The following is a 21,932-nucleotide window of genomic DNA, read 5'->3' on the forward strand; positions in this document are numbered from 1 at the left end:
TTCCTTTAGTGGTTCCATCTCAGCAGGATGATGATGGTGAAGCTTGGTTAAATCTGGTGTTGGAAGGGAAAGTGGTTTCTGATCTAGTAGTGGTTGCAGCCAATTCTCCACATTTGCGGCCCTCTAAATAAAAGTTACCCCCAGGACTTGATGCCAAAAAGTTATCAATTTCACAATCAAAATCAAGGTCAATGTCTGGGTCCTCAGTCCAATCCACTGCATCAATCCAACACAATGAGAGTGATGGTTGTGGAACCACCGTTTTAGGGGCTAAGAATTTTAAAGGGGCTAACACTCTGCTGGTGCAAGGCTCAACTCACCCAAAGGGCCTAAAACTCTGCAAGTAGTAGGCTGAAGTCACCTGAAGGGCCTCAATCTCTGCTGGTAGCTCAGCTTAAGGACCTGTAACTTAATTTGGAAGGGCTCACGTTAAGGGCCATAAAAGTGAATTTTGGAAGGTCTTACCACATCATGCACACATCCACAATGACAGTTCCCCCTACGCTCAACAGCAGCACAAGATGGGTATTCCTGCCCCTGTGTGCTGTTAGGACAGGTGGAACTTTTAATTAGCTAACAGTTTTCCCCCCTATAAGAGGCCGGAGAGACCTCCTCCCCCTGTGTTTTTTTCTGTCCTGTGTGACTGGACAGGTGGGGGAGGCTGTGGCCTCCTCTATGGTTTAGAATAAGGTGTCTTAGATCATTTTTTCTCTTTCCCTTTCTGAGTGAAAGATCTATGTTATACTGCAGTCTCTTGTCTTACCTGCCTTGTGCAGGTTACTGACTTTTTCAGCTGCGGCTCGGTCACTGCCCTGCAGTAAGGTAAGCCGTGTCCTCACTCAGCTGCGGCTCGGTCACTGCCCTGCAGTAACGTAAGCCGTGTCCTCTTTCAGCTGCGGCTCGGTCACTGCCCTGCAGTAAGGTAAGCCGTGTCCTCTTTCAGCTGCGGCTCGGTTACTGCCCTGCAGTATGGTAAGCCGTGTCCTCTTTCAGCTGCGGCTCGGTCACTGCCCTGCAGTAAGGTAAGCCGTGTCCTCTTTCAGCTGCGGCTCAGTCACTGCCCTGCAGTAAGATAAGCTATGTCCTCTTTCAGCTGCAGCTCGGTCACTGCCCTGCATTAAGGTAAGCCGTGTCCTCTTTCAGCTGTGGCTCGGTCACTGCCCTGCATTAAGGTAAGCCGTGTCCTCATTCAGCTGCGGCTCGGTCACTGCCCTGCAGTAAGGTAAGCCGTGTCCTCTTTCAGCTGCGGCTCGGTCACTGCCCTGCATTAAGGTAAGCCGTGTCCTCATTCAGCTGCGGCTCGGTCACTGCCCTGCAGTATGGTAAGCCGTGTCCTCATTCAGCTGCGGCTCGGTCACTGCCCTGCAGTAAGGTAAGCCGTGTCCTCTTTCAGCTGCGGCTCGGTCACTGCCCTGCAGTAAGATAAGCTATGTCCTCTTTCAGCTGCAGCTCGGTCACTGCCCTGCAGTAAGGTAAGCCGTGTCCTCTTTCAGCTGCGGCTCGGTCACTGCCCTGCATTAAGGTAAGCCGTGTCCTCTTTCAGCTGCGGCTCGGTTACTGCCCTGCAGTATGGTAAGCCGTGTCCTCTTTCAGCTGCGGCTCGGTCACTGCCCTGCAGTAAGGTAAGCCGTGTCCTCTTTCAGCTGCGGCTCAGTCACTGCCCTGCAGTAAGATAAGCTATGTCCTCTTTCAGCTGCAGCTCGGTCACTGCCCTGCATTAAGGTAAGCCGTGTCCTCTTTCAGCTGCGGCTCAGTCACTGCCCTGCAGTAAGATAAGCTATGTCCTCTTTCAGCTGCAGCTCGGTCACTGCCCTGCATTAAAGTAAGCCGTGTCCTCTTTCAGCTGCAGCTCAGTCACTACCCTGCAGTAAGATAAGCCGTGTCCTCATTCAGCTGCAGCTCAGTCACTGCGTTGCAGTAAGGTAAGCCGTGTCCTCATTCAGCTGCGGCTCAGTCACTGCCCTGCAGTAAGATAAGCCGTGTCCTCATTCAGCTGCAGCTCAGTCACTGCCCTGCAGTAAGGTAAGCCGTGTCCTCATTCAGCTGCGGCTCGGTCACTGCCCTGCAGTAAGGTAAGCCGTGTCCTCTTTCAGCTGCGGCTCGGTCACTGCCCTGCATTAAGGTAAGCCGTGTCCTCTTTCAGCTGCGGCTCGGTCACTGCCCTGCAGTAAGGTAAGCCGTGTCCTCTTTCAGCTGCGGCTCGGTCACTACCCTGCAGTAAGATAAGCCGTGTCCTCATTCAGCTGCAGCTCAGTCACTGCGTTGCAGTAAGGTAAGCCGTGTCCTCATTCAGCTGCGGCTCAGTCACTGCCCTGCAGTAAGATAAGCCGTGTCCTCATTCAGCTGCAGCTCAGTCACTGCCCTGCAGTAAGGTAAGCCGTGTCCTCATTCAGCTGCGGCTCAGTCACTGCCCTGCAGTAAGATAAGCCGTGTCCTCTTTCAGCTGTGGCTTGGTCACTGCCCTGCAATAAGTTGCCGTGTCCTCATTCAGCTGCGGCTCGGTCACTGCCCTGCAGTAAGATAAGCCGTGTCCTCTTTCAGCTGTGGCTCGGTCACTGCCCTGCAATAATTGCTGTGTCCTCTTTCAGCTTTCCCTCTGTGTTCACTGCAGAGACTAAAAGCACTTCTATTGCTATGGGCACTCTGTCAACTTCACAACATGGAAGGCGATTCACCGCCATTATGGTAAGATCCAACCAAATTTTTGTATGTCTTGCGGTTTTTCAATGTGCATTTAATTCCTATATGCTGTGAACCTAAAAGAAGGGTTCATATACCTATATACTATCATTTATTATTAGGTGTTTATTTGCTTATTGCTCACATGATGGTGGATGCTCTAAGGCATTTTGTTGTAAGATTATGTATATCTGCACTGCTGTCAGTATGGGGTCCTCCAGCTAGGAGCCCTCCATTTATGTTGTCATCACCTAGGTAAAGGAGTACATGCAGATTTCTGGTAAGATTCCCTCTCCCAGTTTTTCATAAGAGGTCTTAATCAGAAATATAAGCTCTAGTGGCTTAGTCTGTAGGGTTACAGACTTGTACGCCTGAATCCACAGTATCCTGGGTTCAATTCCAGTTGAACTTTTGCATTTGTGATATGATAAAAAAAAAAGTTAATAAGGTACTTGTGGTTCTCATGGTCCATGCTGGATCATATCAGCAGTACATTATCTAGAGGTGACACAGCAGGTTTCCATCCTAACTGCCAAAGGTTACTGGGTCTTATGTCAGAATCTGCAGTTTCAGTCCCTTGGGCCAGATAGTGCATGCAGCCAGCAGAAGGTAAGTCTGAGGCCTGGAATCACAACCCGCGAGGGCTGGAGGGGCTTCATCTCAAGGGCTGGGTGTCCATGGTCCAGATAGTCTGGACCCTGCTGACCACATATACAGCCCTCTCTCCGGTAGAGTGCGCATCTACATGAGATTCCCATAAGGGCAATGAGGAATTGGATGGAGGAAGCTGTGTCATCCAGCTGACAAAAGACTCAGCAGTCTGGGTCAAGCCAATTTAGTTATTCCTCAAAATCTGTCTTTCATCCAGGTGGTGTTCCATCTTAAGGACGGAATGTCCATTTTCCAGCTAGTGCCGGACTCTGTTGACTATCAATGCCTCTCTCGCTAGTGGGACGAATCTAGAGAAAAGTTCCATAGGAATAATGTGGAATTGGATGAAGAGTCCATGGTCCAGTTAACCTGGACCCTGTTGACCACTGATGCCTCCCTCTCTGGTGGAGAGCACATCTAGAGAAGCGTTCCATAGGAGGAACATGAAATTGAATGTAGAGTCCATGGTCCAGTTTACCTGGACCCTGTTGACCACAGATGCATCCCTCTCTGGTGGAAAGTGGCCATGCTCCAGCTAACGCCAGACCCTGTTGACTACCTATGCCTCCCTCTCTGAGGGCACATCTAGATCAGCCGGATAGGCTATTTGGTCTCATCATATGTCCGCCTGGTCACGGCTTATCCAAGATCCATGGGTCCTTCAACTTGTTCAAGCCGGTTACAGAATAAGCTTCTCCTCTCTTCCACCAGACAAATATGTAAGGACCCGCCCTCTTCAGGGCATCAAGCAACTTTATCTAGAGAGATCCGTTCAGGATTATGTGGACAAAGCCGCATTGGAAGCAATTCCCTTTGCAGAACAAGGTCAAGGCGTCTACAGTCATGGCCAAAAGTTTTGAGAATGACACAAATATTATATTTTCACATGATCTGATGCCCTCTAGTTTTTATGTGTGTTTGTCAGATGTTTTTATCACATACAGAAATAGAATTGCAATCATATTCTGAGTAATAAAAGCTTATAGTGACAGTTAGAAGGAGTTACTGCAGCGGTGTAATATTTGCAGTGTTGCCCCTTCTTCTTCTTCAGGACCTCTGCAATTCTCCCTGGCATGCTCTCAATCAACTTCTGGACCAAATCCTGACTGATAGCCGTCCATTCTTGCACAATCAATGCTTGCATTTTGTCAGAATTTGTAGGTTTTTGTTTGTCCACCCGTCTCTTGATGATTGACCACAAGTTCTCAATGGGAATAAGATCTGGGGAGTTTCCAGGCCATCTATGTTTTGTCCCCTGAGCCATTTAGTTATCACCTTTGCTTTATGGCAAGGTGCTCCATCATGCTGGAAAAGCCATTGTTGATCGCCAAACTGCTCTTGGACGGTTGGGAGAAGTTGATCTTGGAGGACAGTCTGGTCCCATTCTTTATTCATGGCTGTGTTTTTAGGCAAGACTGTGAGAGAGACGATTCCCTTGGCTGAGAAGCAACCCCACACATGAATGGTTTCAGGATGCTTTACAGTTGGCATGAGACAAGACTGGTGGTAGCGCTCACCTCATCTTCTCCCAATAAGCTGTTTTCCAGATGTCCCAAACAATCGAAAAGGGGATTCATCAGAGAAAATGACTTTCCCCCAGTCCTCAGTAGACCACTCCCTGTACCTTTTGCAGAATATCAGTCTGTCCCTGATGTTTTTTCTGGAGAGAAGTGGCTTCTTTGCTGCCCTCCTTGAGACCAGGCCTTGCTCCAAGAGTCTCCGCCTCACAGTGTGTGCAGATGCACTCACACCTGCCTGCTGCCATTCCTGAGCAAGCTCTGCACTGCTGGTAGCCCGATTCCGCAGCTGAAACACTTTTAAGAGACGGTCCTGGCGCTTGCTGGTCTTTCTTGGGCGCCCTGGAGCCTTTTTGCCAACAATGGAACCTCTCTCCTTGAAGTTCTTGATGATGCGATAGATTGGTGACTGAGGTGCAATCTTTCTAGCTGCGATACTCTTCCCTGTTAGGCCATTTTTGTGCAGTGCAATGATGACTGCACGTGTTTCTTTAGAGATAACCATGGTTAACAGAAGAGAAACAATGATGCCAAGCACCAGCCTCCTTTTACAGTGTCCAGTGGTGTCATTCTTACTTAATCATGACAGATTGATCTCCAGCCCTGTCCTCATCAACACCCACACCTGTGTTAATGGAGCAATCACTGAAACGATGTTAGCTGGTCCTTTTAAGGCAGGGCTGCAATGATGTTGAAATGTGTTTTGGGGGATAAAGTTCATTTTCTAGGCAAATATTGACTTTGCAAGTAATTGCTGTTAAGCTGATCACTCTATAACATTCTGGAGTATATGCAAATTGTCATTAGGAAAACTGAAGCAGTAGACTTTGTAACAATTACTATTTGTATCATTCTCAAAACTTTTGGCCATGACTGTACTCTCCGGTATTTTTAGTACCAAAGTCATCAGGCGGATGGAGTATGATCATCGCTCTCCGATACCTGAATCGATTTATTCACAGGGATGATTCCGCATGGAGACCATCAAATTGATCCTTCCCTTCCTGTAATCCGGAGATCACTGTCACCCTAGACTTAAGGGACGCATACCTCCTTGTACCCATTTACCCTCCTCACAGGAGGTTTCTAAGAATTGCGGTATGTTAAATATTATATATTTACAATATTCTCTAGCTGACATGGGGTTAACACTCTACTCTTATATTCTGGGAACATGGGTGCGGTTAGAGTACACCATTTTAGAAATCTCCTTACATAGCTACAAGATGGAAGGTAACACCCCCTCTCATGAATATAAATGAGTAAGAAATACACATGTCTGGGTCTGTCTTTGGGGAAGACCAGGAGGTCTGTGTTTGGGAACACCAGGGTGGGTGGTCCAGGCAGATGGACATCCATGGACGTCGTAACCAGCCCAAGTCCACTAACCAGATGACAAGCATGAACCAAGCTGTAACTACAAGATATCCAGATGATTTAACTTCTCTGAAGATGTAAGCTATTGACAACTGACTGATATTTGTGTTATTTGGACATTTTCCCTGTTCCTGTGTTTTCCTTCAAGATGTTTAATTAAACTCTACATTTTTATAACAAGCTGACTTCTTCCTATCGTGGATAAGGCCTACAACACGTGACACAAGTCTGATCCCCAACTTCAGAGATATTTAACACGGTATATCTAAACGGAAGATTGCTTCACTTCCAGTTTACAGCTCTCCCATTCAGCATATCCTCAGCCCCCCATACTTTCACATCTTTATTGTCCCATACCTAGACGAATGACTCCTAAAAGCCCGGTCAAAGGAGGTTCTTGTCACACAGTTGTAATGCATTGTGGCTTTCCTAAACTAGCTGGGCTGGCTAATAAACTGGTAGAAGTCAGTAGTGGATCCATCTACCCGAATTCAATTTCTGGGGTTTATCCTGGATTCTCTCAGCATGATGATCTCCCTGCCTGCTCCTCGGAAGGAGAAGATTGGTAAAGCGGCTCATCACCTATCCACAACCCAGAAGGTTACTATCAGGACCGCCATGAAGGTCCTAGGTCTCATGTCCGCAGCCATCAAGGCAGTTCTGTGGGCCCTATGGCACATGCGCCCCTTACAGTGCAAGATCCTGAGAGTCTGGAACCACAGTCCTTCGGGGCTACAGAAGCCTATCCAGTTATCCATCAGAACCCGTCGATCACTGGCTTGGTGGTCCCAGCTCAGAGACGGGAAGTCCACGGTCCAGACATCCTGGACCCTGTTGACCACAGATGCCTCCCTCACAGGATGGGGAGCGCTTCTGGGGGAGACCCCGGTACGTGGGACCTGGAACCAGCTAGAGAAGGCTCATTCGTCCAACTGGCGAGAGCTCACTGCAGTGAACCATGCACTTCCAATGTTTGCACCCCACCTGTAGGGGAAAGCTGTGAGAGTGAGAACAGACAACTTAACAGCAGTCTGATATATCAACAAACAAGGGGGGAAGAAGATCCCTCTCGCTTCTGCAGGTGACAAATCTAATATTCATGACCCCGCTGCCTCGGGGTCATGTTTGACGCAGACCTTTCCTTCACCCCTCATATTGAATCACTCGCAAGTTCATGTCACCTCCACCTCAAAAACATCTCCAGAATACGCCCTTTCCTTACCAGAGATACACTAAAGACACTTATTGTCTCTCTGATTCATTCTCGCCTTGACTTCTGTAACTCCTTACTAATCCGTCTTCCCCTCACTAAACTCTCCCCTCTACAATCTATTCTGAATGCAGCGGCCAGGCTCATCTATCAGGCTAGACGCTACAGCGATGCCTCCGGTCTGTGCCGGTCACTACAGCGAGTCCTCCAGTCTGTGCCAGTCGCTACATTGGCTGCCTATTCATTATAGAATAAAATATAAAGTTATCACTCTCATCCACAAGACTCTCCATAATGCCGCACCTCCATACATTTCCTCCCTCATCTCTGTCTACCGCCCAACCCGTGCTCTCCGTTCACTCAATGACCTAACACTTCCATCCTCTATCATCAGAACCTCCCACGCTCGTATACAAGACTTCTCCCGAGCTGCACCACTTCTCTGGAATACTCTACCCCGGACAATCAGAGTAACTCCCAATTTCTACAGTTTCAAACGCAAACTAAAGACGCATCTTATCAGACCGGCCTATCACAATTCCTAATGTAAACCCTTCCGTACTATAATTAGAATCCCCAAAATCTAACCCTCCTCTGTCCCCGCTCCCACATTACCCCACATGATATGATGTCTTTTCAGGCTATCTTTATTTGTCCAAGCTCCATCCACATGTTACAGGACACCACTAGTGATGGCTCATAAAGTTTTGTTTGTGTAATGACAGTCACCTCTATTACAAAAGTGTCTGATCTCTGTATAAGCAATGCCGCCCCTGCTACCTCTTGTGTCACCCCCTCTACCTCATAGATTGTAAGCTCTTGCGAGCAGGGCCTTCAGTCCCATTGTGTGAAATGAAGTTCTTTGTTATGTATCTGTCTGTATTTGAACCTTACAAATTGTACAGCGCTGCGGAATATGTTGGCACTATATAAATAAAATTTATTATTATTATATTCTCCTGGTGGAGAGGAATCTTTCACAACTATCAGCGATTCATATTCGAGGTCGGCTGAACATCCTTGCAGATCAGCTAAGCAGAGGCCTGGTGACGACAGGCGAATGGTCCCTAAATCCGGACATCTTTCATCATCTCACCGAGATGTGGGGTCTCCCCGAGGTGGATCTGATGGGCCACCCAGTACAACACCAAAGTGAGGAAATTTTGCTCCCTCTACCGGGAAGACAATCCTTTGGCAGTAGATGTCCTGTCAATACCTTGGAGGTTCAGGCTGGCTTACGTTTTTCCTCCTATTCCGATGAAGGTATTGGTGAAACTCAGGCAGCACCAGACTTCGGCAATAGTGATCACGCATGGTTTACCCACCTCATTCTGATGAGTCGAGGGACCTACTGGAGGCTTCCACAAGTCCAAAACCTGGTAATTCTAAACAAGACAGCTCTGCCAGGACCTGAACAGGTTCAACCTCACTGCCTGGAGGTTAACCATGCCGTATGTGGAGATAGAGGATTGTCCCAAGCCGTTCTAAGAACGTTGGCCCATTCAAGAACGGATTCAACTAACAGGAGATACCAAAGGATCTCACAGATATTTCAAGATTGGTGTGCAGATAGGCAGCTTAACAACTCTGCTATCAAATCGGTCTTGGAGTTCCTACAGAGTGGCCTGGATAAGGGGCTAACTCCAGCTACCCTGAAGGTTCATGTTTTAGCACTTTCCGCTCTTCTAGGGACCCGGTTATCACAAGATCCTCTAATAAAGCAATTCCTTAAATGAGCCTCTAGGCTCTGCCCTCAGGTACAGCCCCCTGTCCCTCAATGGGACTTGGCTGCAGTTCTACAGGGGCTTTGTTCTCCCCCCTTTGAACCCTTATCAGAAGTGGACTGGAGATATCTCTCCTACAAGGTAACCTTCTTGTTGGAAAATTACCTCTGCCAAAAGGGTTGGAGAATTACAAGCTTGGCTGCCTCGGAGCCATTCATTACCTTTTTCCCTGATAGGGTTCAACTTAGGTTTGTCCAGGGATTTTGACCTAAGGTCCCTATCAGGAGAGGATGCACAAGTTGGACTTGGTCAAAGCATTGCGCATATATTTGGATCGTACAGCTTCCTTCCGAAGAACCTGCTGATCAATACCTACGGCCATAACAAAGGTGTTAAAGCCTCTAAAGCCACCCTGTCAAGATGGATCAGGGAGGCCATCGCTTGCTCTCTTCGTGCTCAAGACCTACCAGTACCGGAATTCATGTGTGCCCACGCAATTAGAACTGGACCAACTTCCTGGGCAGAGAGACGCTCGCTCTCCTTAGAGCAGATATGTTCCGCTGCTTCCTGGAGTTTTCATCTGATGTTCGCCAGACACTGCAGATTGGACTGGCACAGCTCAGAGGCCGCAGCTTTCGGACATTCTGTCTTGGCATCTGCTTGCCAAGATCTCCTGCCCTAGTTGGGATTATACTTGCTAGTTCCCCATCTTGTGCTGCTGTTGGGCATAGGGGGAATGGAAGATTATAAGGATAATCTGTTTTCTATTAGCCCAAACAGCAGCACAAGGCTCCCTCCCATTGTTTATGGTAATGTTTGTATTGTTATATTGCCTTATATACTTTTTGACTAACACAGGGGGAAGGGGGTCTCCGGCCTCTTATAGGGGGAAAAACTGTTAGCTAATTAAAAGTTCCACCTGTCCTAACAGCACACAGGGGCAGGAATACCCCCATCTTGTGCTGCTGTTTGGGCTAAGGGAAAACAGATTATCCTTATAATCTTCCATTCAGGGTGGGTACTGACGGATTTCCCATTGCCTATTCCATCTGTGGTTGTCATGGGCAATGTGATTAAAGGGGTGGTTGTTAATGTTTGTTGAGCTTAAATTGGGGTTTGTGTCCATCCATTTTGGAAATAAAGAAGGTTTCCAGGTATTTTCCCACTTTGATAGAGGTTTTTTTGAGAGTGCAAAGTGTGTAGTTGTTAGGCTGTGATAGTGGGGTAATAGAGGGACTTTGGTGTGTTAGATGCCCCCAGACATGCTTCCCCTGCTGTCCCAGTGTCATTCCAGAGGTGTTGGCATCATTTGCTGGGGTGTCATAGTGGACTTGGTGACCCTCCTGAGGTGAATGGTGGGATCCCCTGAAACAAATCATTTTCCCCATAGACTATAATGGGGTTAGATATTTGATAAAATAGTTGAATATTGAGCGGCTATTCGGAACGAATAACGAACATCAAATATTTTACTGTTTGCTCATCTCTAGTCACTACCCTATCGGATTCGTGTTTTGGTGTATTACCCACATAACTGTCCTCTTTTCCCCCTTGTCGTATTGTATTCATTATGTGTATTTTTACTTATTTGTTAATAAAAATTTACATTTTTATACATTTACTGATGCGGATGTTGTCTTTGGATGAACAAGCTGTTATAAGCCAAGGACGACTGACACATTTAGCCTGAGACATAAAGGCTCTCAGTGCACATCATTGGTGGATTCTCATTCAGCAAAACGGATCATAGATTTTTATGTTTCAGCCTATAGTTATTATAGTCATGTTGTTTATAGGTATGACAATAGTCAGTATTAGATACGTCTTTTGTAAGATTAGAAGGGCTTTCTTACAGGCCGCTGGTGAGAGAAGAAAGGGTGATGTCATTATCAGGATTAGAGATGAGCGAACAGTGAAATATTCGTTATTCGTTTCGAATAGCCGCTCAATATTCGACTATTCAAACGAATATGGAACCCCCATTATACTCCCCATTATAAGGTTTTCCCTGCCCTCGGATATTATCAGAGTTGATAGTCATATGTAGTAATTCATGGAGTCTGGGGTTGGTCTATTACTACCAGCATCTAGATCAGGCTCCAGGAAGCTGCATCTATAATGTGAACTTTACCTTATAAACGGGGGCAATGTGAATTGATCCATGCTTACCTATTTCTATACATATATAGGATATACATTCCTGACTGGTTGAAGTAATTTTTCGTAAGCGATGTAGTCTTTAAGATTACAATTCTGTCTTTATCTTTATAATGGAGGTGAGATATTTTGTTATATTTTGATCTATACTCACCGATCTATAACCTGATGTAAATCAGCGGACTGGTGCTCTAACCATATGTGCTTTGGAAATTTATAGATCACTTCAATTCCAACATGTAGTGCAGGGTTATTGGCAACCCATCCGGAGCTTAAAGGTATAGATACATACTTACGGAGCCTTTAGGTCAGCTGGTTACTATCGTTATGCATATCAGGCCTCCGGTAGGTGCAATTAAAATGTGGAAATTCACCTTAGAAACGCAGGTAATGTGAATTGTTCCCTCCCTCCCTACCTACCTACCTTTCTGCCATATATCACATATGGTCTTTTCTGGTTGAAGTGACTCTTTGGATGATATGCAGACACTATTAAATATGTCCTAGGATTAGAATCAGGTTTTTTTTGTTTTTTTTTTCTTTAAACGCAGGCAGTGTGAATTCATACTTATCTTGATGGGTTTAAAAAATTCTTTTGGATGACATTTAGAGAAGGTTGAATGTTCTTCTTTTGTATCCTTATAATAAATGAGGGTTCAGGAGTATAATAGATAGATTTTGGTATATATGCAGATGTTATAACTAGTGGAGCTTCAGGTTCAGGTGACGAATAATTTGCAAAGATGACTAGGGTGGTTCCCTAACACCGGAAATTGAGATGGGTGAGAAACCGATATTAACCCAGGTCATTCTATTCAGAGCATGCACTGAGGAAGGAACGATGGTTCCGCAACGCGTCTGCGTTTTTTTAGGGGGTTTACATTTCTTTTCTTTATTTTGTGATCAACATCAAATTTTTTGTCATTTTATGATGTTTTCTGATTAAAAGTTATATTTTATCATCGGAGAGTTGCCGGAGAAATTTGTTTTTGCCGTGGAGATATTACACTCAAGGAATAGAGTGTGTTGCCGTGCACCCCGAAGAATTTAACCATTGAAAAGCCGATGTCTGAAATCAACCTGTGGGTGAGCTGAAGCTTTTTGTACCTTTTTTTGCTCGGATATTATTACCTGCTCTGTCCCTGCAGTTACACCAGGACTGCACACGGTTCTCACCATGATGTAGAGCAGGGGTGGGCAATTAATTTTCCAATGGGGCCATATAATAAATTGAAACTATGCTAGAGGGCCGTGCCACGACAAATTTAACTCCACCCACTTCTACGTTGACTCCGCCCATTCCCAATCATCTTTCCATACTCCCACAAAGTATAATCCTCCTACAGTCACCCGTACATTATATGTCCCCACATTATAATGTTCCCTTCCAACTGCCCCACAGTATTAGGTCCCTCACCTGGTGCCTCAGTATAAACTGGGGGAAACTAGAGGGGGACATTAAACAGTGGGGGTAGTTGGAGGGCGGCAATAAATTGACAGCTGGAGCGGGACATGAAACTGGGGGCAACTAGAGGGGGACATTAAAATCCGGAAGCTGGAAGCAGACATTAAACCGTAGGGGTAGCTGGAGGGTGACATTAAACTGGGGGCAACTAGAGGCAGACAGGTCCCCCTACAGCTTCCTCCACGGTTTAATGTCCCCCCAGTCTGTGCCCTCTTCATCTACCACCAGTTTCATGTCCCCCCTCCATTTCTCCCTCAGTTTCATATCCCCCTTTATTTTCCCCATTTCATGTCCCCCCCTCCATCTCTCCCCCAGTTTCATGTCCCCCCCTCCATCTGCCATCTCTGCCCTAGTATAACATTCCCCTTCCATCTCTGCCCCTAGGTTACTGAGACACACACACACACACACATATATATATATATATATATATATATATATATATATATATATATACAGACAGACAGGCACACATATAGACACACACACATATAGACAGGCACACATATAGACAGGCACACACACATATAGACAGGCACACATATAGACACGCACACATACAGACACATATAGACAGACACACATATAGGCACGCACACATATAGACAGGCACACATATAGACAGGCACACATATAGACAGACACACATATAGACACACACACATATATATTCTCTCTCTCTCTCTCTCTCTCTCTCTCTCTCTCTCCCCCCTGCAGCTCACCTTACATCTCTTAGTACTTTATGACACGCTCCACATCTCCATCTTTGGCCAGCACTAAGACACGCCCCCTATACACGCCTCCCTAGTCAAAGCTGTGCGGCCGGACTGAATCAGTCAGAGGGCCGGATATGGCCCGGGGGCTGGACTTTGCCCAGGTCTGATGTAGAGTCTCCTCCTCCTCCTATTTCCGACCCTCCAGCGGGGCTCAGGCAGAGTCGACTTCACATGCCGGTGGCCGCTTATGCGAGTATGCGCAGTGCTCCATAGAACTACAGGAGCATACTGTGCATGCTCGCGTAAACGGCCACAAAATGAGAGGAAGACAACAAAAGGCTATTCCAACGTGTTACTCAGAAAGAAAAGTGTTTGTATGATAGGATCCCTTTAAAGAAGTTCTATCATTGGGAAAACTCATTTTGAACAAAACATATACTTGCATTGCCTTTGTGAACAGAATACATCTCCCATGATTCATTTGCCTGCTCACACTCTCTGTGTGCCCATCTCTAATCCAATCTCCGCTGCAATCAAAGTGCAGGTAATAAATCCCTCCCACATCTGAGGTCACATGATGCTGCTGTGATGTTTGGTTTGTAAGTCTCCCCCCCCCCCACCCCCGTGAATAACAAACACAGAGAGTGCAGCAGGCAGTTGAATCATGGGAAACGTAGTTTGTCCACAGGTTTACTGCATACAGATAACAGGGATACAAGGAGCAGCAAGAAAAATTCTCACTGCACAATTCATGTCTTGGTGGCTATTTTAGTTCCACATCGTATCTGGTTTAATTAAAAAATAAGCAATTTGGGTTGAATGTGTCTTGTAACGGATCGGTTCACCCATCTCTATTGCCAGTATATTAGATGATATAGCTAGTGTGACAAGTGGGGAGTAAAATCAGGTCCCCTGCTCCTCCATATACAAGTCTGCTAGAAGAACATCCGATTCCTGTATCAGCAGATACAAAGATTTATTACAGCTTTTATTGGTGGCGGACATAAATGATGGCAGCATGGACTCTACTGCAGAAGGTTTACTTCCATTATGGATTGACTCACTCTGTCGGGATCCATCATGTATATAATATATTATAATGGGTCCATGAACAGCATAGACAAAAGCAGCGGATATAGACAAATACAGTGGCAGTAAAGTGTGAGCAGAGCGGTCACATTCTCTGCTATGTCCGCTACACTCATGCCCATCTCTGCTTGCTTAGGGCACAACACTTCACACACTTGTTGCACATATGTTTGTAGAGGCGGAAACAAACCTGGAGTCTCCATCAGTTGTTCGCAGGTGATCAGAGGTTTCTTCTGGTGTCTTGCTGCGACCTAAAGCTCTCAGCATCTTCCAGAAATACTTTCTGAATTTTGTACCCACAAAGAAATACAAGACGGGGTTAAGACAAGGGTGAATGTAAGCGACAACCTCCATTATGGTGCAGACTGTAATAAAGAGGGTATCGAAAAACAAATCCTTCTTCAGGGTAAGGACCAGCATTATGGTATTGAAGGGCAACTGTGTGGCTATAAAGACAAGCACTATGACCACTATTATCTTCATGGACTTTCTCTTCTGGACACCTCGGGCTTTAACCAAAGTCTTTAGAATAAAACTATAACAAAAGAGCATGGAGATCAATGGGAATATAAAGCCCACAGTCATCTGAACAGAAACCAGAGCAAGCTCTGTGCTGTGAGAGTCATGCCTCTCAAAACAGGTGCCATTCCCATGACTGCTGCTGCTGTATAGAAACTGGGGAATGGCAAGGAGCAGGGCCAAGGCCCAGAGGAGGGCGCAGAACCCAAACCTCCACTTCTGCTTAGTCACCTGGTATTTATTGGCCTTGGTAACTTTAGTGATGGAAATGAATCGGTCAAATGTGATGGAGGTGAGAGTCAACATGCATGTATATAGATTGACTCTGTAGGTGGCCCGTATGATCTTACATAAGGGTTCCCCGAAGATCCAGCTATGTGCGGACTGGTAAGCAAAGAATGGAAGAGTCAGCAAAAACAGGATGTCTGCAATTGCCAAATTCACCAAGAATGTGTCTGTCAAAGTTTTAATCTTCTCGTATCCGACAAAGAGAATTATGATGAGTGCATTGCCGATAAGTCCAAGCACACAAGTTATGGAATAAGCTATAGGTAGAAACAGGCGGTGGAGCGTATCGTCATTGGAGATCTGGTCTTGGTTCTCGTCGTTGAAGAACTCCGGGTAGATATTATCGTCCTTCTATGTTAATGGGAAAGAAGAGCAGAGTAAGTCTCTAATTCTTTTCAGTACAATCTGTAAAATCCATGACTACTCGGATCGGCACCGTTTGGGTTACAATGAGGGACATACCCAGTCGCCATTTTCCCAAAACACCCCGACATTTATCACTGGCACTATGGAAATTTGCATTGTCAATGATCAAGAGATGATATGAGAGGTTATTATGAGTCTCTCCATTCCTACTTGAAGAACCTTCTTTATTATACATCATCCCCTTCATTATGTGAGTAGTGGTCCGCCTGCCATACAGCTAGTACTACAACACTCACCACATGATGACCTGCAACAATACAAGTGCCTGGAGTGTATAACCTAGTGCAATGGCATCACAAGTTGTAGTGCACTAACTCTGCTAACAATGCACTGTCCAACTGAACTCCGTGTTTTAACCCTTCCTATGCACAGTACATGGGCAGTCCAGTTGTCCTACAAGCCTGCCATAGGGGAAACCATGATGGAACATGTTGGAGGATACAATAATATTGGAAAGTAAAATAGAAAACCTGGCCGAGGGTTTCTGCTTGTCTCTGGACACACATGGTCACAACCCATAGCCAGGGCAGAGCTGAATCTGGAGAATGAATCCTGCACCCTGGATGCCGCATAATTTCTACGCTATGTGGTTTGAAGGTCCATATAGCCGTTTGTTTCTTTCAGAAAGAAGATGGAAGGATTTGGCCAAGCTTCTGTATCTATTGACTTTCAGGCAGTCACAGTCGTTGTTTGTGCTGTCATGGGCATGGCTATGACGGTCACAATTTGTCACCATTGTAAACAGACAGGGTGGGTCACAGTTGTTGGATTGCTTTAGACCTAAAATATGGCTGCACCAGGCAGAGGGGTTCTCATGTGTACTAGTACTATGGAGGTGCCCCACACATGTCTAAAGATAAAAAGCTAGAGAAAAACAGCAAAGGAAAGATGGTTTTGAATCAACTTAAGGCTAAGGACCGAAAGGGAGATGGAATGTATGGCGTGCATAGGTCGTAGCTGCAAATTTAGCGCCCCCCCCATTCCCATTTATTTCCTTGTGCCCCCAGGCAGTCTTGTGCCCCTACAACCACTAGTAAAATATGCCCTCCACATTACAATGTCCCCCTACCTGTTGCACCCACTGTATAAAGTACCCCTCCTGGTGCACCCACAGTCAGTTTAATGTCCCCTCCATCTGCCATCACAGTATAATGTCCCTTCTCCAGTTGACTCCAGTTTAAAGAGGACCTTTCATGTCCTCAGGGCACATACGGTGAATTCAGCACACTATTGACTTTCCCGTTCTGTTCCCCTGCTGAAGAGCTATTGGTGCCATTAACGTAGCTCTTCAGTGTCAAAAGGCCGTTTCTGACAGTCTGTCAGAAATGCCCCTCCTCACGGTAGCGTCTATTGCGCTGTACTGTAAGAGCCATGATGCTGAGCGGTGAGGAACGCCCCCCCCCCCCCCGTACTTATCTATGGGCGAGTACTATCAGGTGTAGGGATAAACCCTACAGTATACTGTCCTCCCAACCAGTTGCCCCCAGTTTAATGTCCCCCCTCAATCTGCCCCCACAGTATAGTTTCCACCTCCAGCTTCCCCACAGTATAATGTCGCCTTCTTGCTTTCCCCATTTTAACAGCCCTGTGATGAACATACCATCAGTCATGTATTTTTCTTCTGTGTTTTATCCCGTGCTAGATTAACCCTTCTTGATCACAGGGACACAGAATGTGGGGTGGGTTTCGGATGGCAAAGCCTAGTTAATTACTAAAAGTGGCCGGCCAGCTCTGAACATGGCTTTCTGTTGCTTCTTGGCCAACCCTATTACCATACCTGTGCTATCCTCGTTATTTCCACAGGGGTTTCCTGTGAAGCAAGGGCCTGTGGCAAACAAGCTACCGACTACCCAGAGTCAGCCCCACTACAAAGGAATATGGTTTTCTGATGATATTTGCCTAGGATAATATGTTACAGTCACCCCAATAAATTCTTTCGGTTCACCAGGTGAAGATGCACGTTTCTAGTCCAAACTTTGTGCAGTTGAGGGCAAGGGAAAGGTCCAAAAACTGAACTCATTGCCCAAAGAGGATGGGGGCATCGACCTTGGTGTCTACACGATGGGGACCTCACTTCGAACCCCATCGTGTCACTGGCTTGGCCCTATGATCCTCTAGCAGGGAATTATGGCTGCTCATAGTTATTTTGTTGCAAGATGGAGGGCTGCGCTTATCTCCCTGGTGACATTCTGGGAGGGGGCTGGGCAGGGATATATCTTGTCTTCCCTGAGGCGGCCATGTCTCTGCTGTCCTGTATACCATGGGAGCCACACATGGTCTGTGAACTTTTGCTTGACTTGGACACCATGTGCTGAGACTGAGGAAACCATGTGCTCTGGTCTGTTCTGGACTTTTCTACTGATGGGAGATGCCACCCCAGAAGTCTGAGGACTTCTTAAGGACTCTAAGCAATGTACCCTGCAATTTAAGAAACTCCCGAGACTCACCTGGGTGCTATATATTTTCCTTCTATTCTTATCCCTTTTTATTTGACTGTACTGTGTTATGCTTTTGTAACAGTATTTGCTTGTCTTCCACTAATATATGTCTCTATGTATGTTTGTGACTAGTACCAACCCACTTGGAGTTAATAAATATATAAAATTTACAGGGCAACACGGTGGCTCAGTGGTTAGCACTAGAGATGAGCGAACACTAAAATGTTCGAGGTTCGAAATTCGATTCGAACAGCCGCTCAATGTTCGTGTGTTCGAATGGGTTTCGAACCCCATTATAGTCTATGGGGAACAGATACTCGTTAAGGGGGAAACCCAAATCCGTGTCTGGAGGGTCACCAAGTCCACTATGACACCCCAGGAAATGATGCCAACACCTCTGGAATAACACTGGGACAGCAGGGGAAGCATGTCTGGGGGCATCTAACACACCAAAGACCCTCTATTACCCCAACATCACAGCCTAACAACTACACACTTTACACACTCAATACCACATCTCTGACAGTAGGAAAACACCTTGAAACATGTGTATTTGGCACTTGCAGTGAGGAGAGCTTGTCACCAGCAGTGAATTTGGCCCTTGTAGTAAGTTGAGGTTGGCACCAACATTTGTTTTGAAAATCAGGGTGGATTGAGCCTCTAACCAGCAGAGTTTGGGCAAATTCATGGTGGAGGGAGCCTCTAAACACCCCAGTTTGGGCAAATTCATGGTGGAGGGAGCCTCTAAAAACCCCAGTTTGGACCAATTCATGGTGGAGGGAGCCTCTAACCAGCCCAGTATGGACCAATTCATGGTGGAGGGAGCCTCTAACCAGCCCAGTTTGGGCAAATTCATGGTGGAGGGAGCCTCTAACCAGCCCAGTTTGGACCAATTAATGGTGGAGGGAGCCTCTAACCAGCCCAGTTTGGACCAATTAATGGTGGAGGGAGCCTCTAACCAGCCCAGTTTGGACCAATTAATGGTGGAGGGAGCCTCTAACCAGCCCAGTTTGGACCAATTAATGGTGGAGGGAGCCTCTAAACAGCCCAGTTTGGACCAATTCATGGTGGAGGGAGCCTCTAAACAGCCAAGTTTGGACCAATTCATGGTGGAGGGAGCCTCTAAAAACCCCAGTTTGGACCAATTCATGGTGGAGGGAGCCTCTAACCAGCCCAGTTTGGGCAAATTCATGGTGGAGGGAGCCTCTAAACAGCCCAGTTTGGGCAAATTCATGGTGGAGGGAGCCTCTAACCAGCCCAGTTTGGACCAATTAATGGTGGAGGGAGCCTCTAAACAGCCCAGTTTGGGCAAATTCATGGTGGAGGGAGCCTCTAAACAGCCCAGTTTGGACCAATTCATGGTGGAGGGAGCCTCTAAAAAACCCAGTTTGGACCAATTCATGGTGGAGGGAGCCTCTAAACAGCCCAGTTTGGGCAAATTCATGGTGGAGGGAGCCTCTAAACAGCCCAGTTTGGGCAAATTCATGGTGGAGGGAGCCTCTAACCAGCCCAGTTTGGACCAATTAATGGTGGAGGGAGCCTCTAAACAGCCAAGTTTTGGGAAATTCATGGTGGAGGGAGCCTCTAACCAGCCCAGTTTGGACCAATTCATGGTGGAGGGAGCCTCTAAACAGCCCAGTTTGGGCAAATTCATGGTGGAGGGAGCCTCTAAAAAACCCAGTTTGGACCAATTCATGGTGGAGGGAGCCTCTAACCAGCCAAGTTTGGACCAATTAATGGTGGAGGGAGCCTCTAAACAGCCAAGTTTGGACCAATTAATGGTGGAGGGAGCCTCTAACCACCCCAGTTTGGACCAATTCATGGTGGAGGGAGCCTCTAAACAGCCAAGTTTGGACCAATTCATGGTGGAGGGAGCCTCTAAAAACCCCAGTTTGGACCAATTCATGGTGGAGGGAGCCTCTAACCAGCCCAGTTTGGGCAAATTCATGGTGGAGGGAGCCTCTAAACAGCCCAGTTTGGGCAAATTCATGGTGGAGGGAGCCTCTAACCAGCCCAGTTTGGACCAATTAATGGTGGAGGGAGCCGCTAAACAGCCCAGTTTGGGCAAATTCATGGTGGAGGGAGCCTCTAAACAGCCCAGTTTGGACCAATTCATGGTGGAGGGAGCCTCTAAAAAACCCAGTTTGGACCAATTCATGGTGGAGGGAGCCTCTAAACAGCCCAGTTTGGGCAAATTCATGGTGGAGGGAGCCTCTAACCAGCCCAGTTTGGACCAATTAATGGTGGAGGGAGCCTCTAAACAGCCAAGTTTTGGGAAATTCATGGTGGAGGGAGCCTCTAAAAAACCCAGTTTGGACCAATTCATGGTGGAGGGAGCCTCTAACCAGCCCAGTTTGGACCAATTAATGGTGGAGGGAGCCTCTAAACAGCCAAGTTTGGACCAATTCATGGTGGAGGGAGCCTCTAAAAACCCCAGTTTGGACCAATTCATGGTGGAGGGAGCCTCTAACCAGCCCAGTTTGGACCAATTCATGGTGGAGGGAGCCTCTAAACAGCCAAGTTTGGACCAATTCATGGTGGAGGGAGCCTCTAAAAACCCCAGTTTGGACCAATTCATGGTGGAGGGAGCCTCTAACCAGCCCAGTTTGGGCAAATTCATGGTGGAGGGAGCCTCTAAACAGCAGAGTTGTGGGAAAGCAGGGTGGAGGGAGCCTCTAACCAGCAGAGTTGGTGGAAATCAGGGTGGAGGGAGCCTCTAACCAGCAGAGTTGGGGGAAATCATGTTGGAGGGAGCCTAGTATTAGCAGAATTGTGCAACGCTTATGGTGGATGAGTATGAGGATGCGGAGGAATTGGAGAGGTTGAGTACAGACATGGAGTTTCATGTTGGGGTGCTTTACACAGGTGGGCACAAAAATGAAGGCTCTATCCAGTGGTGGTTCATTTTTATCAAAGTGAGCCGGTCGGCACTCTCAGCTGACAGACGGGTGCGCTTGTCAGTGATGATGCCACCGGCTGCACTGAACACCCTCTCAGATAGGACGCTGGCGGCAGGACAGGACAGCACCTCCAAGGCATATAGGGCAAGTTCAAGCCACAGGTCCAACTTCGACACCCAATACGTGTAGGGCGCAGAGGGGTCGGAGAGGACAGGGCTGTGGTCGGAAAGGTATTCCCGCAACATGCGCCTATACTTCTCACGCCTGGTGACACTAGGACCCTCCGTGGCGGCACTTTGGCGAGGGGGTGCCATCAAGGTGTCCCAGACCTTAGACAGTGTGCCCCTCGTTTGTGTGGACCGGTGAGAACTTGGTTGCCTACTGGAGGAACTGCCCTCCCTGCCGCCAACGTCACATGCTGGAAACATCTCCATCATATTCTGCACCAATTGCCTGTGGCAAGCATTGATGCGATTGGCCCTCCCCTCTACCGGAATAAAAGACGAGATGTTGTTTTTATACCGGGGGTCAAGGATAGCAAAGATCCAGTACTGGTTGTCCTCCATGATTTTGACAATACGCTTGTCGGTTGTAAAGCACCCCAACATGAACTCAGCCATGTCTGCCACAGTGTTAGTTGGCATGACTCCTCTGGCCCCACCGGAAAGTTCAATCTCCATTTCCTCCTCATCCTCCATGTCTACCCATCCGCGCTGCAACAATGGGACGATTCGAAGTTGCCCGGAAGCCTCCTGTATCACCATCACATCATCGGA

At 47.0% G+C, this 21,932-nt stretch overlaps 1 protein-coding gene across 1 annotated transcript; it reads right to left on the reverse strand.

Annotated features, from left to right (window-relative positions):
* Positions 1-14,732: 14,732 nt before the first annotated feature.
* On the reverse strand, positions 14,733-15,914 carry LOC142187292 (C-X-C chemokine receptor type 6-like). Its single transcript, XM_075261517.1, has 2 exons — positions 15,855-15,914; positions 14,733-15,743 (listed from the first exon to the last, which is right to left on the reverse strand). The coding sequence occupies exons 1-2, from the start codon at positions 15,912-15,914 to the stop codon at positions 14,733-14,735; spliced, it is 1,071 nt and encodes a 356-aa protein (XP_075117618.1).
* Positions 15,915-21,932: the final 6,018 nt, after the last annotated feature.

The sequence above is a fragment of the Leptodactylus fuscus genome, unplaced genomic scaffold, assembly GCF_031893055.1.
Source record: "Leptodactylus fuscus isolate aLepFus1 unplaced genomic scaffold, aLepFus1.hap2 HAP2_SCAFFOLD_172, whole genome shotgun sequence".
In the NCBI taxonomy this organism is placed as follows: domain Eukaryota; kingdom Metazoa; phylum Chordata; class Amphibia; order Anura; family Leptodactylidae; genus Leptodactylus; species Leptodactylus fuscus.

What these genes read in the sequence shown, in the direction of transcription:
- LOC142187292 (XM_075261517.1), bottom strand. Translation starts at nt 15,914, where the DNA reads ATGCAAATTTCCATAGTGCCAGTGATAAATGTCGGGGTGTTTTGGGAA. An exon ending in TTTGGGAAAATGGCGACTGG is followed by an intron (nt 15,744 to 15,854) that starts GTATGTCCCTCA and finishes CCATTAACATAG; the next exon opens with AAGGACGATAATATCTACCC.